Here is a 15,696-nt window from a genome sequence, read left to right on the forward strand (position 1 = left end):
CTTATTCATACAGCTGTAAATCCATGAACTAATAGTACAACATCTCACCACGTTATTTCTGTAGTGCAATGTTGTATCATTACTATATGTTCATCTTTACTGAATGCAAATAACAAAACCTGTGTTATAGATTTAATTGACATCTACCAAAACAGTCTTTGGACTTGAAGCCTGACAATGAAGCAACTGCAAATTTCTGTACCAAGGGGAGATGCTTTTCAGTTGCATATTATGGAGGAACCTAGTTCTCTTCTGTTCTTTGTAAGTAAACAAAATTCTTTCACCAGTAAATACAAAAGATCAACTTACTTTGTGTGCTTCATTTGCAGAATGTCCCATGGCCCATCTGGCCGTTCAAGTGGATATCACAACTTTCAGGACAATAAAGATCATTTCAACCGAGGGGGTTTTGACAGACCACAGTTTGATCGCTTATCTGATCGACCACCATTTGATCATCCATCTAGTGGTTTTGCAGGTATTTGATTTTAAGTAGTTGTCTATGTACCTATTGATAATGATTTTGCAAATTTGATTATTGTGGCATTGAAATGACTGCTGACGTATTCTAAATTGCATTAGGTGATTTGAGGTGATAGCTATATCTAAGCTACACAAAATTGTTGCACGGTATGCACACTGGTAGCAGTCTCTGGGAGTATCAATGGTTTAGATCTCCAGTGCTGGTAGATTGATCTGAATGGCATGACTTAAGTAAGGTGGATAGGTTTACCTATGTTTGGAATACCTATGTGTTGGAATAGATGAAATTATCTGTACTTAGAACCATAGAGAGTACAGAAACAGTCCTTTTGGCCCTTCTTGGCTGTGTCAAACCATTTTTCTGCCTAGTCCCACTATCCTGCACCTGGACCATATCCCTCCACACCCCTCTCATCCATGTACCTGTCCAAATTTTTCTTAAATGTTAAAAGTGAGCCCACATTTAACACTTCATCTGGCAGCTCATTCCACACTCCTACCACTCTCTGTGTGAATCCCCCCTGTCAAAATTCCCTTTAAACTTTACCCCTTCATCCTTAACCCATGTCCTCTAGTTTTTTTTCTCCCCTAACCTCAATGAGAAAGCCTGCTTGCATTCACTCTGTCTATACCCATCGTAATTTTGTACACCTCTTATCAAATCTCCCCTCATTCTTCTAAGCTCCAGGGAATAAAGTCCTAACCTATTCAACCTTCCTCTGTAACTCAGTTTCTCAAGTCCCGGCAACATACTTGTAAACCTTCTCTGCACTCTTTCAACCTTATTAATATCCTTCCTTAATTAGGTGACCAAAACTGCACACGATACTCTAAATTCGGCCTCACCAATGCCTTATACAACCTCACCATAATATTCCAATACTTGGATTTATAAAGGCCAAAGTTCCAAAAGCACTCTTTACGATCCTATTTACCTGTGACGTCACTTTTAGGGAATTATGTATCTATATTTCCAGATCCCTCTGTTCTACTACACTCTTCAGTGTCCTACCATTTACCTTGTGTGTTCTACCTTGGTTTGTCCTTCCAAAGTGCAATACTTCACACTTGTCTGCATTAAACTCCAAATGCCATTTTTCAGCCCATTTTTCTAGCTGGTCCAAATCCCTCTGCAAGCTTTGTCCACTGTGCCTCTAATTTTTGTATCATCAGCAAATTTACTGATCTAATTTACCACATTATCATCCAAAGCATTGATATAGATGACAAACAACAATGGACCCAGCACTGATCCCCGTGGCACACCACTAGTCACAGGCCTCCACTCAGAGAAGCAACCCTCCACTACCACTTGCTGGCTTTTCCCATTGAGCCAATGTCTAATCCAATTTACATGTATACCTATGTATACTTGTCCATATTCCAATTGGACAACTGCTCCTTTATGAAAATAACATGGACCAGCTTTAATATAAATTTGCTGAGGGACTTTCTAATTCTGAGAATTGGCGGTTTTCTAACTTCCCTCATAGTACTCAGTTGACATTAGAAAATAATATATATACGTAGTATCGTTGACCCTCTGCACTTTATAAATCTAAGTCATTCTCTATTCACAAGAATACCAGAAATAGAAGCAAGGAGTGGACCATTTTGCCTGTTAAGCCTACTCTGCCATTCAGTACTATCATGGCTGATCTTGGGCTTCAACTCCACTTTCCCACCTACTCCTCAAATCCCTTGATTCCCTGTCTAAAATCTGTATAATCCTGCCTGTGGAAGAGAGAATTCTAAAGATTCACAATCCTATAAATGAGTAACTTCTCCTTATCACAGTCCGAAATGATCAGTTTCCCATGAGAACGTGCCCCCAAGATTTAGGTTCCTCATTAGCAGAAATAATCTCTCAGTACCTACTTTATTAAGTCTTTTCAGTTAGTGTTATTTATTGGAGTTGTGGGAAGGCAGTGGCATAGTGGTATTGTCATTGGGCTAGTAATCCAGAAACCCAGGTTCATCCTCTGGGGACCAGGGTTTGAATTCCACCATGGCAGATAATGAAACTTGAATTCAATAAAAATCTGTAATTAAATGTGGTTGACTCATAAATACAACTCATTGCTTTGGGCCCTGAGTTACATGTAAATCAGACCACATAAGGGCAGCAGATTTCCTTCCCTAAAGGACGTCAGTGAGCCAGGTGGGATTTTACGACAAGCAACAATGACGTCGTGGTCATCGAGATACTTTTAGTTCCAGGTTTCTGGATTACTGCTAGTCCATTGACAATGCCACCATGCCACTGCCTCCCCTCCAGTCCAGTAACATTGAAGATGCTTGGTACCATCCAGCACAAAACTGCCCAATTGATTGATGCTCCATCCACCACCTTAAACATTCACTGTCTCTACCACTGATACACAGTGGCAGCAGTGTGTATCCCAGGATGCACTGCAGAACCTTGCCAAGATTCTTTCAACAGCCCCTTCCAAATTTGTGATCTCTACCAATTTGAAAGACAAGTTGTGGAGATGTCGCCATTGGACTGGGGTGGGCACATTAAGAAGCCGCGTTCCGAAAGCTTATGGTAGCAAGTAAGCCTGTTGGACTCTAATGTGGTGTTGTGAGACTAGAAGGACAAGAGCAGCAGATGCACCACCACTGTACCATCCCCTCCAGCCGAACGACGCGCTGACTTGGACCTATACCACTATTCCTTCTCTGTTGCTGGAACAAAATCCCAGTGCTCCCTTCCTAACAGCATTATGGATATACCTACACCACATGGACTGCATCGGTTTAAGAGGGTGGCTCACTACCACCTGAGGTGAAATTGGTTATGGGCAAGAAATGTTGGCCTAGCCAGTGATGCCCATGGCATGTGATTGAACAAAAATTGCCATCCCTGCATGCTGACTTCCTGGGTTCCTTGAACAAGTGCAGCCAAACTCTCTGAACATCAATATTTATAATCTTCATTTCTTTTTTAAAATAGTCTGCTTATCTATTCTATTTTTATTTACCAAAGTGAATAATTTTATACATTATAATCACCTTGTTGTCCAAGCCACTCTTTGTCGTCCCCACACCTTAACTTTCCACCTAGCTTGGTATCATGAGCAAACATAGATATATTACTCTCTGTCACTTCACCTAAGTCATTAATATAAATTGTAAGTTGCTGAGGCCCCAGCACTGAGTCTTACAGCACTCTCTAACTCGCATTTACTTTTGTTCTTTGCAGTCAAATCTAGTTCCATTTTGTTGTCTTTACAGCTTTACTTTCAAGTTCCAGTATCCTCTCCCGTAATTTTCTCTGCTCTCTTATTAGTATTATCAGTCTGCTTTTGTAAAGATGGTAACCAGAATTGTACAAAATCTAGATTCTCTAAATCAGTACGTTTTGTACCAATCGCTTAACATAACTGTTTACTTTATGTCATGGTCCTGACTTTTGCAGTAAGAATAATTTGTTTTGCAGAATTGCATTGTTGATCTTAACTGCATGCACATCTTTGAAGTTTTTTATGTTTATTGGTAAACTGATACCAGTCTTAGTCAAACCTGTTCACTTACGTAAAATTTCAGGTGAAAGACGTGGGTATTCTGATGAGAGGGTACCCACCTCGGCCCCTCACCCATCACATCCTCCTCCTCCACGTGTTGAAAAAAAGCCAGAGAGTAAAAATGTTGATGATATTCTGAAAATGCCAGGCAGGCAAAGCCGACCTGATAGGGTGAGTTATGCTTGTTTGTTTCTTGTTTACTACTCCCTGTTGAGCTTTTTCCCTTCGTTAGATTATATTTTGAAATTCGTGAGTCATGCTTGTGTGGTGTCTGTGTCAATTTTAGCTCAGTGAAAACACCTTTGCTATTGGGACAAAATGTCAGAATTTCACCCCCACTTTAACTCCATAATTTTGTTGAAGCTGATTACTGAGGCATTGCAATACTATCAGAACTGTTGCCTTCTGGGTGTGATGTTAAACCAAAGTTTAAATGGCCTCCACAATAGAAGACAGAGAGTTTTTCTAATATCATGACTTTGAATTTATTCCTCAATAAACATCTTAAAAAAAAAAACAAGTTATTTGGTCAGTTTCAGCTTGATATTTGTGGGGACTTGCTGTGTGACAGTTGATTTGTTTTTACCTATGTTCAGTTAGATCACAGACCTTATCTCCAGTTATCAGTCTTTGTTCCATATTACTTGATTCTGTTCCTAACAAAAATCTCCCTCTGTTTTGCAATTCCTGACTGTAATATTCTGTCCTGATGTTCTGAAATCTCCACCAGAGGAAACAGGTTCTACATGTACTGTAACCAACCCCTCAATTATTGAAAATGCTCTGTTAGATCACCTCACAACCTCCAAAAGAACAGAGAAGAACTAAGAAAAGTATAGCACAGGAATAGGCCCTTCGGCCCTCCAAGTCTGCACCAATCATGATGTCTGCCTGAACTAAAACCATACGCACTTACGGAATCCATATCCTTCCATTCCCATCATATATTTGTCTAGTTGCCCCTTAAATGCTGTTATCGTACCTGATCCCACCATCTTCCCTGGTAGCTGGTTCCGGATATTCATCACCCTCTGCATCTAAAAACAAAACTTGCCTCACACATCTCCTCTAATCTTTTCCTTAAACCTATTTCTCCCAATACTTGACTTCTCCACCCTAGGAAAGAGCATCTGACTATACACTCTGCCCGTGCCACTCATAATCTTTTAAGCCTCTTAAGTCACCCCCCTCAAGCTCTGTGTGAGAACAAGCCAAGTTTACACAATCTCTCCTCATAGCTAATACTTCCAGACCAGCCAACATCCTAGCAAACCTCTTCTGTATCCTCTTCAACACATCCACATCCTTCTGGTAATGTGGCGACCAGAATTGTACACAATATTTTAAATGAGCCCTAACTAAGGTCCTGTACAGCTGCAGCATGACCTGCTAATTTTTATATTCAATGCTCTGACCGATGAAGGGAAGCATGTATATGCCTTCTTGACTATCTTATTCACCTGCATTGCCACTTTCAGTGATCAGTGGACTTACACGTCCAGATCTCTCTGTCTGTCAGTACTCCTAAAGATTCTACCATTTACTGCATTGGACCTTCCAAAAAGCATTGTGTCTCATTCATTGGTATTAAACTCCATCTGCCATTTCTCTGCCCAAGTCTCCAACCAATCTGTATCTTACTGCATCTTCTGACAATCCTGTTCACTATCTGCAACTCCACTAATTTTTGTGCCATTGAGGGATATGAGCCACTATGGGTAACCTGTCTTTCTAATAAACTGTTGAAGCCCTGGGATTCTGGTCAATCTGCACTGTATGCTTTCCATGGCCAGTTTATCTTCTTTGAGATTTGGTGCTCAAATATGAACATCAAATGAGGTCTGACTAAGGACCTTACAACTGGAGCATAACTTCCTCTCTATTGGACTCCCCTTATAAAGGCCAAATATGCCATTGGATTTCGAGTGATTTATGTAGATGGACACCTGTGCTCCTCCACGGCTCTTAATCTCTCACAATTAAGAAAATATTATTTTTATTTCTCAGGTTCAAAGGGATGGTCTCACTGTTCCCTTTGTTAACTCCATTTTGCTGATTTTGCCCACTCACACTTCCTGTCTTTTTTTTAAACTTATTGTTCCCATTCACAAAACTTTGTCTCCCTACTGATGTATGAAATTTGAATAAGCATTTTTCATCCAAACTGTTGATATACAATGAAAAGTTAAGGTTACAGCACCAATCTAAGAGGAATGCTATTTTTCACATCCTATTATCAGAACAAAGCCTTATTCTCTCTCTCATTAGCAATTACCGAATTACAGATTCTCTAAATATCTATAGCCTTTCAAGCTGATAGAACCAACGTGCTCCAACTTCTTTCCTCTGTTATCCATCCAACTCTGTGGCGCAGGCCTTGTTTGGTTCCATTTTTACATTTTCAGTCATGGCCAAAACATATCTAGCAATGGATTCTTTTCCCACACAGCTTATCACTCTCTCCTTAACTCCCTGATTAAAAAAATTCCAACAGTAATTAAAAACTAAAGGAATGAGATTGCATCCTTGTTTAGGTGAATTTTCAGTGCCAACAAGGTTATTTGATTGTAATTAGGATTTAACTACATTGTTCAAAGGATACATACACTCGAATGAGGGAACTCATTGAGACAAAATTGGTCTGTGCCGATGATGGCACTACAAGAACTTTTTGCCATTCAATATGTTTTAATTGGTACCAGATAGGGCCATTTTCACACAGGCCAAGGTGGAGTAATTCATTTTGAATGGCTTCTTATGGTTTTCATCTTTGGTTATGCATGTGCTGTCACCAGAAGATTTTATCCAATTGTGTATATAGTGGTGAGAACTGTTGCCTCCACCGTTTGTTTCACATCAGAGTCTGGCCCAACCTTTTAGTTGCAATTCAGTAAATTTTAATTTGACTCCTATCAGGGATGAATTTGGTTCATTCTAACATTTGGTTGCTTTAAATGCAGTTACCCATCACTAAGCAAAAACTGCTTATACAGATCTTCAGTCGTATAATGCTTCATGTCCAGTTTCTTTCTACTTCTGTGCAAAGCAATAGCATTTGATTCTTTGTGAGTTTTTAAAGGAATTATTTATCACGCATTTCATGGCTAAATCTTATCATTTGCTGCAATAGATTAGGACAAGTAGAATGTACCTGAGTACATTAGTAATATGTGCTAAGAACCAATTTATTTTCAATGCAAATTTGCTTGTATTTGATTAAAATATTTGAAGAATATGGATCTGATTATTTAAATTTTGCCTCAACTCATAACATTACTTTCCTTGTTGTCCATAATATCTTACAGATTGTAGTTATTATGCGAGGGCTCCCTGGCAGTGGGAAGACACATGTTGCTAAACTAATTCGTGTGAGTATCATCTTTTGGCCATTTTAAAGATTGCAAATTATTAGGGAAAATTATACGAAGAGTGGAATAAAAATAGAGCGCTGTAAATACTCAGGTCTGGCAGCACTTGTGGAGAGAGAAACAGTCACGGACATTTCGTCAGAACAAAGGTTGGAATTCTGTCCATTATAAAAACATTTGAGAGATTCCTTCATGATTCTGTTACTTAGAAGAATAAATAGCCCTGTGCCATAAAGACCAAGGAGCGTGAGTCAATTGACATCATCTGGAAGTGTACAATTTAACTCAGCATTTCTGGTTTGAGAGGAAATGTCCTCAAACATTATCTGCTACTATTTATTATCCAGCAGCTTGGAGGTTGTGTACCTGCATGTGTTCTCTTTGACTGAGCCTAAAGACACTACATACATGGGGTAATTATCTCGGCATGCATAAATCTGTGGGTTCATATTGAGATATACTAGAGGACTAACTATACTCCAGCAATAAGTCAGTTCCTGAATGATGGGGGTGAGAAAAAAACTGGCACGAAGTTTTTCCCTAATGCTTTGCTTTTTCATGGCATGTTTGCAGTGGAAGCTTGTAGATACATGTTATTTAATTGCACAGTTGTTGGAACAACTTTGCATTAATATTCTTATTATAGACTTAATTAGGTTTTTAAAAATATCATGAAATCTTTAGAATTTAGTCAATAGTGGTTGAATGTATTGAACAAAATCTTGACCCTGGTTATCACCAAGTAATACATTATTAGAGATTGTTTTTAATTTCATGGGTGAGTGTGCCTGTCGCTGGCAAGGCCAGCATGTATTGTTCGTCCCTGACTGAAGGTGAACCATGAATCCCTGCAGTCCCTGATACAGGTACACGAAAAGTGCTATTAGGCCCCTTGGTGCTGTACTTGGTCAAATGCTGCCCTGATGTCAAAGACATTTATTCTCATCTCGCATCTTCAGTTCTTTTGTGTGTATTTAAACCAAGGTTTTAATTAGGTCAGAAGTGAGTAGTCTTGCAGAACCTAAACTTGGCATCAGCGAGCAGATTATTATTGCATAAATTACACTTGATAGCTTGGCAATTACTACTTCCATTACCTTGTTGATGATTGAGAGAAATCAGAGGGTGTGGTAATTGGTTGGATTAGATTTATCTTGCTTCTTGTGGGCAGAACCCACTTGGGCAGTGTTGCATATGTGCCAGACTTGTAGCTCTAATGGAAAGCTTAGCTAAGGGTATGGCTAGTTTTAGAGCACAAGTCTTAAGTATGACAGCCAGGATGTTGTCAGGGCTCATAGCCTTGTTTATACCCATTGCCTTCAACCATTTCGTGATATTTAATGGAGGGAATTTAATTGGCTGAAGACTAGCATTTGTAATACTGGAAAAGCTCAGGTGAAGGCAAAATTGGATCATCCGCTTGCTATTTCTGGCTAAAGATGTTTGCAAATGCTTCAGCTTTGTCAGGAAATAGGGCAATAAAACAACTACTTTAGTTCTGTTTTCACAGAAGAAAACACAAATAACTTCCCAAAAATGCTGGGGAACCAAAGGTCTAGTGAGAAAGAAGAATTGGAGGAAATTAATATTAGTCAAAAAAACAATGCTGGAGAAATTAATGGGGCTATAAGCTGAGAAATTCCCAGCATTTGATAATCTATATCCCAGGTTACCAAAAAAGGTGGCCATGAAATTAGTGAATGTGTTAGTTGTCATCCTTGAAATCCTATGGATTCTGGAACAGCTTTGAAGGTGGCAAAAGTAACCCCACTATTTAAAAAGGGAGGGAAGGAGAAAATGGGGAGATATAGACCGATTAACCTAACATTAGGAGTAGGAAAAATGCTGAAGTCTGTTAAAAAGGATGTGATAGCAGGACACTTCAAAATATCAATGGGGATTTGCTAGAGAGCTTTGAGTGCGTAACTAATAGACTAGGTAAGGGGGAACCAGAGAATGTGGTGTATTTGTGTTTTCAGAAAACTTATGAGGTTACTGTGCAAGATTAAGGCATATGGGATTGTGTCTGATATATTGGCACAGATTTGAGAATTGTTAGAAGATAGAAAACAGTAGGAATAAATTGATTGTTTTTACAGTGGGATGCTGGTGGGGTACTGCAGAGATCAGTGCTTGATCTCTGGCTAGTCACAATATTTATGAATGAGAGAACCAAATGTAACATCTCCAAGCTTGCTGATGGCACAAAACTAGGTGGGAATGTGAATAATGAGGAACATGTTCAAGGTGATTTCAGACAAGTTGAGTGAGTGGGCAAGTACATGGTAGATGCAGTTAATGTGGATAAATGTTGAATTATCCACTTTGGTAGGAAAAGCAGAATGGTAGAGCATTATTTAAACAATGATAGATTGGATAATATTGATGTACCAAGGGACTTGGGTTTCTTTCTACTGCAGTACTGAAAGCAAGCATGCAGGTGGAGCAAATGGGTTGGAAGGCAGATGGTATGTTGGCCTTCATTGCAGGGGAATTTTGAGTACAGGACCACGTGTAGTTTTGTGTGCCGCTTTGGTTTCCTTACCTGAGAAAGGATATACTTGCCACTGAGGAAGTGCAGCAAAGGTTTACCAGGATGTTTCCTGGGATGGCAGGATTGTCATATAAAGAAAGATTCAGTCTGTTTCCCTTGGTGGGGGGGCGGTGGAGTTCAGATCTGGAACAAGGAGTCACAGTCTCAGAATACAGGGTAGACCATTTAGGATTGAGATGAAAAAATGAAAAAGAAGGCTGAGGAGGCTAAGTTACTGAATATATTTAAGAAGGAAATAGATTTCTAAGCACTGAAGCCTTAAACAGTATGGGGAGGGCAGGAGTATGGAGATGTGCTAAAAGATAAGCCATGATTTGGTTGAATGGCAGAGTAGACTTGAGGAGCTGAATGCATTACTCCTATTTTCTGTGTTTCCGTGTTTTACACTGAAATACAGGACTCTCTCTCATCATTGAGGATGGTTATATTTGTGAAGCCTCCTCCTTCGGTTAGTTGTTTCATTGCCCACCACCATTCATGTCTGGAAGGCAGAAATGCAGAGCTTAGATTTGATGTGTTGGTTGTGGGATTGCTTTGTTTTCAACATTCAGATACAGATCGATCTGCATAACCCCAAACTTTGAAATAAAAGTTTCTGTTTGGGAATAACGTTTTGTCATCCAACAGCAGATATTAAATCGTGTCTTAGTCAAAGTTAGGTAATAAATTTGAACTTTTCTATAGAGTCTCTTTGTTGTTAAGTAAAGTACTTGTGTCTCTATGCGTATATTTAGGACAAGGAGGTAGAGTATGGAGGAGCTGCACCACGGGTCCTCAGCTTGGATGATTATTTCATGACTGAGGTAGAAAAGGTGGTGAAGGACCCAGACAGTGGCAAGCGAATCAAAAAAAAGGTAAGTGCTGAGAAAAATGGTTGTAGCAACTTCTAGTTTGAATCAGAAAGTAATTACCTTCCTGAGTTTGATTATGCACCAGGTTATGTCTTTGCTATGTGGGGCTTGAGGTTCAAATCTCCTTAAGCAAATGGAGAAAAAATATACTGGCATTAGACGCTGTCCAATGAAGATTGACCTGATTGGTCACCGCTATGGATGGATTTTCTTATGAGGAGAGGTTGAATAGGTTGGGCCTATATTCATTGGAGTTTATAAGAATGAGAGGTGACTTTATTGAGACATATAGGATTCTCGTGGGTCTTGACAAGGTAGATGTTGAGAGGATGTTTCCTGTTGTGGAGGAGTTCAGGAACAGTGGGCATAATCTCAGAATAAGGAATTGCCCAATTAAGACAGAAATAAGGAGGATTTTCTTTTGTCAAAGAGTATTGAATCTGTGAAATTCTTTATTGCAGAGAGGTATGGAATCTGAGTAGTTAATATGTTCAAGGCTGAGATAGATTTTTAAGAACTATGAAGATAAGGCGGGAAAGTGGAGTTGAGGATTATATCAGATCAGCCATGATCTCATTGAATGGTGGAGTGGATGCAATGGGCTGAATGGCCTACTTCTGCTCTTTCAATTTATGGTCTAAAATTAGGTGGCTACTAAAGTTCCACAGTGAAACAAGTTTTCCTGTGAATGTGGATCCATTGTACATTTACGATTGGATTGGATTGAATAATTTAATTTTTTTTCAAAGACTTTATATTTAAAGAGTGGCTTTTAAATTTTCATTTAAGTATCAAAAACTGCAGCAAAGTAGCTGAAGAATTTTTCTGTAATTGCTCAGTCAGATGTGTATTCTGTGATCTCTGTATCATAAAAGAACCTCTACACCACAAATGATTTTTCAAAACTGATAATCTCTCAATATCACTCATGGAATTCCACATCCAAAGGCTTAGTTAATTATAATTTGCACAATTTTACCTACTATGAATCTTGCCAACTCCAGTTAATATTATTGAAGATACAGGTCTGGCCTTTTCTGGGTCTTGCCTCATTATAAACCTGCGCAATTTATCTCATAGAATCATAGAATCCCTAAAATGCAGAAAGAGGCCATTTGGCCATTGAGTGTGCACCGACTCCAAAAGAGCATCTTACCCAGGCCTATCCCTATACCCCCGCATATTTACCATAGTTGATCCACATAACCTACACATCTTTGGACACTAAGGGTCAATTTAGCAGGACCAGTCCACCTAACCTGCATATTTTTGGACTGTGGGAGGAAACTGGAGCACCCGGAGGAAAAACACGCACACGCGCACACACACGGCAGATGTGCAAACTCCACACAGACAGTCACCTGAGTCCAGTATCAAATCTGGGCCCCTGATGCTGTGAGGCAGCAGTGCTAACTACTCTGCCATCGTGCTGCCCTAATCTGTGTCAACAGAGACCTTGAATAATGCAATAGAGAAATGAAAAGATGGGATAAGTGTTTTACACAATTGCTTATGAAGTTGTCATCTTGGCCTATTGTGCAACTTTGCAGATCCCCTTGTCAATAACATTTGGAATCTGGTTTTTATACCTCCACTTCCATTATAAACAATGACATTTCTACTTGAGTCTCATCAACTTTCATGCAGCTGCCACTTAAACCTAAATATAATGGTGCAGTGGTCTGGCAGCAATATAATTTATAGCCAGTGGATTCTTTATTTTAATTGTCTGCATAATTCAATGTCAGCTGGCCTGAAACTAGAAGACAAATTCAGCTCAGTTATAGTAACTACAGCCGGCCAAATGATTCCATTGAAACAGAATCAACCTGTTGGCAATTGCTGAGTGTCGTATTTTAGCTTTGCATAAAAATCAGTTTTCAAGACTTTTCATCCTCTTTATATACAAATCAAACTTCTTGAGATTGTGGGAGTGGCGGGGAAGCAAAATGGGTAGAATGGTTGTTGTGTTTCCAATTCCTGGTGGCCTCCATCCCTGGGGTGACACACTGATCAGAAATGCAGCAAAATATGGAGGAACTTATTAATGGTGAGATTATTCCACTAAATTTGCAGTGCACTTCGTTGATCACGATGTTGCAGGAAATACTTGACTGTTTTGTAATTGAATTCCTTTCCCGAAATTCTAATAAAAATCAGCAGCAGTTTTCGCATCACGACACTATCTCAAGAATCTGGAGAAATTCTTGATTTATCGTGGGAAGGCCCTCTGAAGCCTGCAGTTGAACTCTCACCAGATAAGAATTAGTATCAGTTCTGCCAAAGATTTCCAAGCTTTAATGGATCCTGCACAGAATCAGTTGATCACCTTAGCTATGCCTACAAATGCATCTCTTTGGAACTCAATATTGTTAATACTATTTCTTTGCTCCAAAATTGGGCTCTCAAACACTTTATGGTAATGTGTCCCTGAGCTGCTTGACTTACAAATACACCTTAGGGTGCACATTGCTGAACTGTCCCACTGCATCCATGGCAATGATACCAGTCTCTATGATTTGAAAAGATATGCAGTGCCTTATGCATGGGTGGACACAGATTTTGTCCCATTTCTCATGCCGATGGAATCTGGAGTTTTAGATTTATAGTTGATGCTCATTAGGTGCAATGCAATTATCATTATCGATCCAATTATTTGGAAAGAAAAAGACTGATCTGTTCTTCAATGCTTAATCAAATGTCTGTTTTCTTTCTCTATTTTCCACTAGGTCTTGGAGTATGAATATGAGCCAGAAATGGAGGATACCTACAGAAGCAGCATGTTCAAAACATTCCGGAAAACACTAGATGATGGCTTTTTCCCCTTCATCATTGTTGATGCCATCAACAACAGAGTCAAACATTTTGAGCAGTTGTGGAGTGCAGCTAAAACCAAAGGCTTTGAGGTAAGTTAACAACTTAAGATGTATAAAGAACCCTTAATGTGGATAAACATCCCAAGGTACTTTACAGATTGCCATCAGGAAAATGATGGATGTCGAACTAAAGGAGAAGATGGCAAAAGTCATGTTCAATGTGGTGAATTAAGGAAAATTTTAAAGGAGGATGTAGAAGTGGAAGGATTTAGTATCACAGTTCCAAACATGGAGCTAAGGTGGCTGCATATAAAGCTGCCAAGCTGCAAAATTGTTCACACAAGTTGCTGAAGCTGCTTTTCTTTATTCATAATTTATAAACATTTATGCCAGCTTGAATTTGCTATCACATCCATGGGAATGACTCCAGTCTCTGATTTGATATAACATTCGGTGTCTTATGCATGTAAGGACAAAGGTTTTATGTGCTGATGGAATCCTGGAATTTTTGGTTTATAGCTGATACTCATTAAGTGCAGCGCATTGCCAATTATTATTATCGATCCAATTATTTGAAAAGAAAAGGAATAATCAGGATGGCACAATGGTTAGCACTGCTGCCTCACAGTACCATGGACCTGGGTTCAATTCCCAGCTTGGGTTACTGTTTGTGTGGAATCTGCATGTTCTCCCCATGCCTGTGTGGGTTTCTTGAGGATGCTCTGGTTTCCTCCCACAGTCCAAAAGACATGCTGATGAGGTGCATTGGCCTTGCTAAATTCTCTCCCAGTGTACCCGAACAGATACCGGATTAGAGGATTTTCACTGTAGCTTCATTGCACTTTTAATGTAAGCCTACTTGTGATAATAAATAAAACTTAAACCAGATTTTAAAGTATTTCATTTAGATTCCAAATAATTGCAGCTACATTGATGGAAGGAGGAGAATTGTGGGAAGAAAAGTCATAAAAATCAGTTTAATTAATGGTGCAGATTAAGATGCTTAAATGTTTTCTAAGAATTAAACTGACGACTGAGTTGAGCATTTTCCAGGAAGCATAGTATTTTGCTGTTCTGGCAGCTTTCCCTATCTTCAGTTGTGTTGGAAAGTTGGATGCACTAACAGGATTTTTAATTTCTTTCCCTCTTTACAGGTTTACATCGCAGAAATGAGTGCAGATAATCAGACCTGTGCCAAGAGGAACATTCATGGACGCAAACTGAAAGAAATCAACAAGGTGAATAATCAGGGTTTCTATTTCTTTAAGCCTTTGAAAATAATCTTTGTTCACAATTTAACACAGAGCTGAAGAAAGAGATTGATTTTGGGTTTTCCAAGTTTTGTTCTGAAAAATTCATCTTTGTGCAAGCACTTCTATCCAGTTTGCTCCCTTGCCTCTACGGCTATCTGCTAGGAGAGAAATCTGAGGATGTCATTTGAGATTTTTTGTTCCCTTCCTGTGGGGAAACTCTTATCTACTGTTGGTTTATTCTAATTTTAATACAGCTTGAAACAGAAGCTTGGGTGGAAACAAACTTGCATCCAATCATACCCAACCTCTGTACACAAATCAGAGTGTGGGGGCCTATCAGTGGCCATTATGTTATTCTAGTGAGTATGTTGTGACATTAAAAACAGTCATTTTGATTTTACATTTGCTGTAGGCTGTAGCAGAAATAACATTCATTTTAAAATAAACTACAATGGTTGAAATTAGTACAGTTTTTTGATCAAATTTAACTGATTTTACAAGATCAGAAAGAATCAAGAACAGATATCACGATGCTCTTTACAGCCAGTGAATGTAATGACTGTTGGAATGTAGGAAACTCACTGGCCAATTTGCACACATCAAGCTCCCGCAAGCAGCAATGTGATTTCCAGATAATGTGTTTCTGTGTTTCATTGAGGGATGAATATTGGCCGGAATAACTCCCCTGCCCTTTGAATCGGTACCGTGGAATCTTTTACATCCACCTGAGAGGGCAAGTGGGTCCTCAGTTTGACATCTCATTAGAAAGGCAGCACCTCTATAGTGAAGCATTCCCTCAATATTTTTATTTTGCTTTCTTTTTCATTTTGTGTGCAGTGAATTG

At 39.2% G+C, this 15,696-nt stretch overlaps 1 protein-coding gene across 3 annotated transcripts in view; it reads left to right on the forward strand.

Moving 5' to 3' along the window:
• ylpm1 (YLP motif containing 1) overlaps positions 1-15,696 on the forward strand; it is a 105,466-nt gene that overhangs the window by 64,391 nt on the left and 25,379 nt on the right. For all 3 annotated transcript variants that reach the window (XM_080202307.1, XM_080202308.1, XM_080202309.1), the window contains 6 exons: positions 330-478; positions 4,033-4,181; positions 7,316-7,378; positions 10,667-10,786; positions 13,513-13,689; positions 14,754-14,837. In XM_080202307.1, the coding sequence (XP_080058433.1) occupies positions 330-478; positions 4,033-4,181; positions 7,316-7,378; positions 10,667-10,786; positions 13,513-13,689; positions 14,754-14,837 (742 nt within the window). The remainder of the gene's footprint in view (positions 1-329; positions 479-4,032; positions 4,182-7,315; positions 7,379-10,666; positions 10,787-13,512; positions 13,690-14,753; positions 14,838-15,696) is intronic.

The sequence above is a fragment of the Carcharhinus amblyrhynchos genome, chromosome 14, assembly GCF_965287045.1.
Source record: "Carcharhinus amblyrhynchos chromosome 14, sCarAmb.v2.hapA, whole genome shotgun sequence".
NCBI lineage: Eukaryota > Metazoa > Chordata > Chondrichthyes > Carcharhiniformes > Carcharhinidae > Carcharhinus > Carcharhinus amblyrhynchos.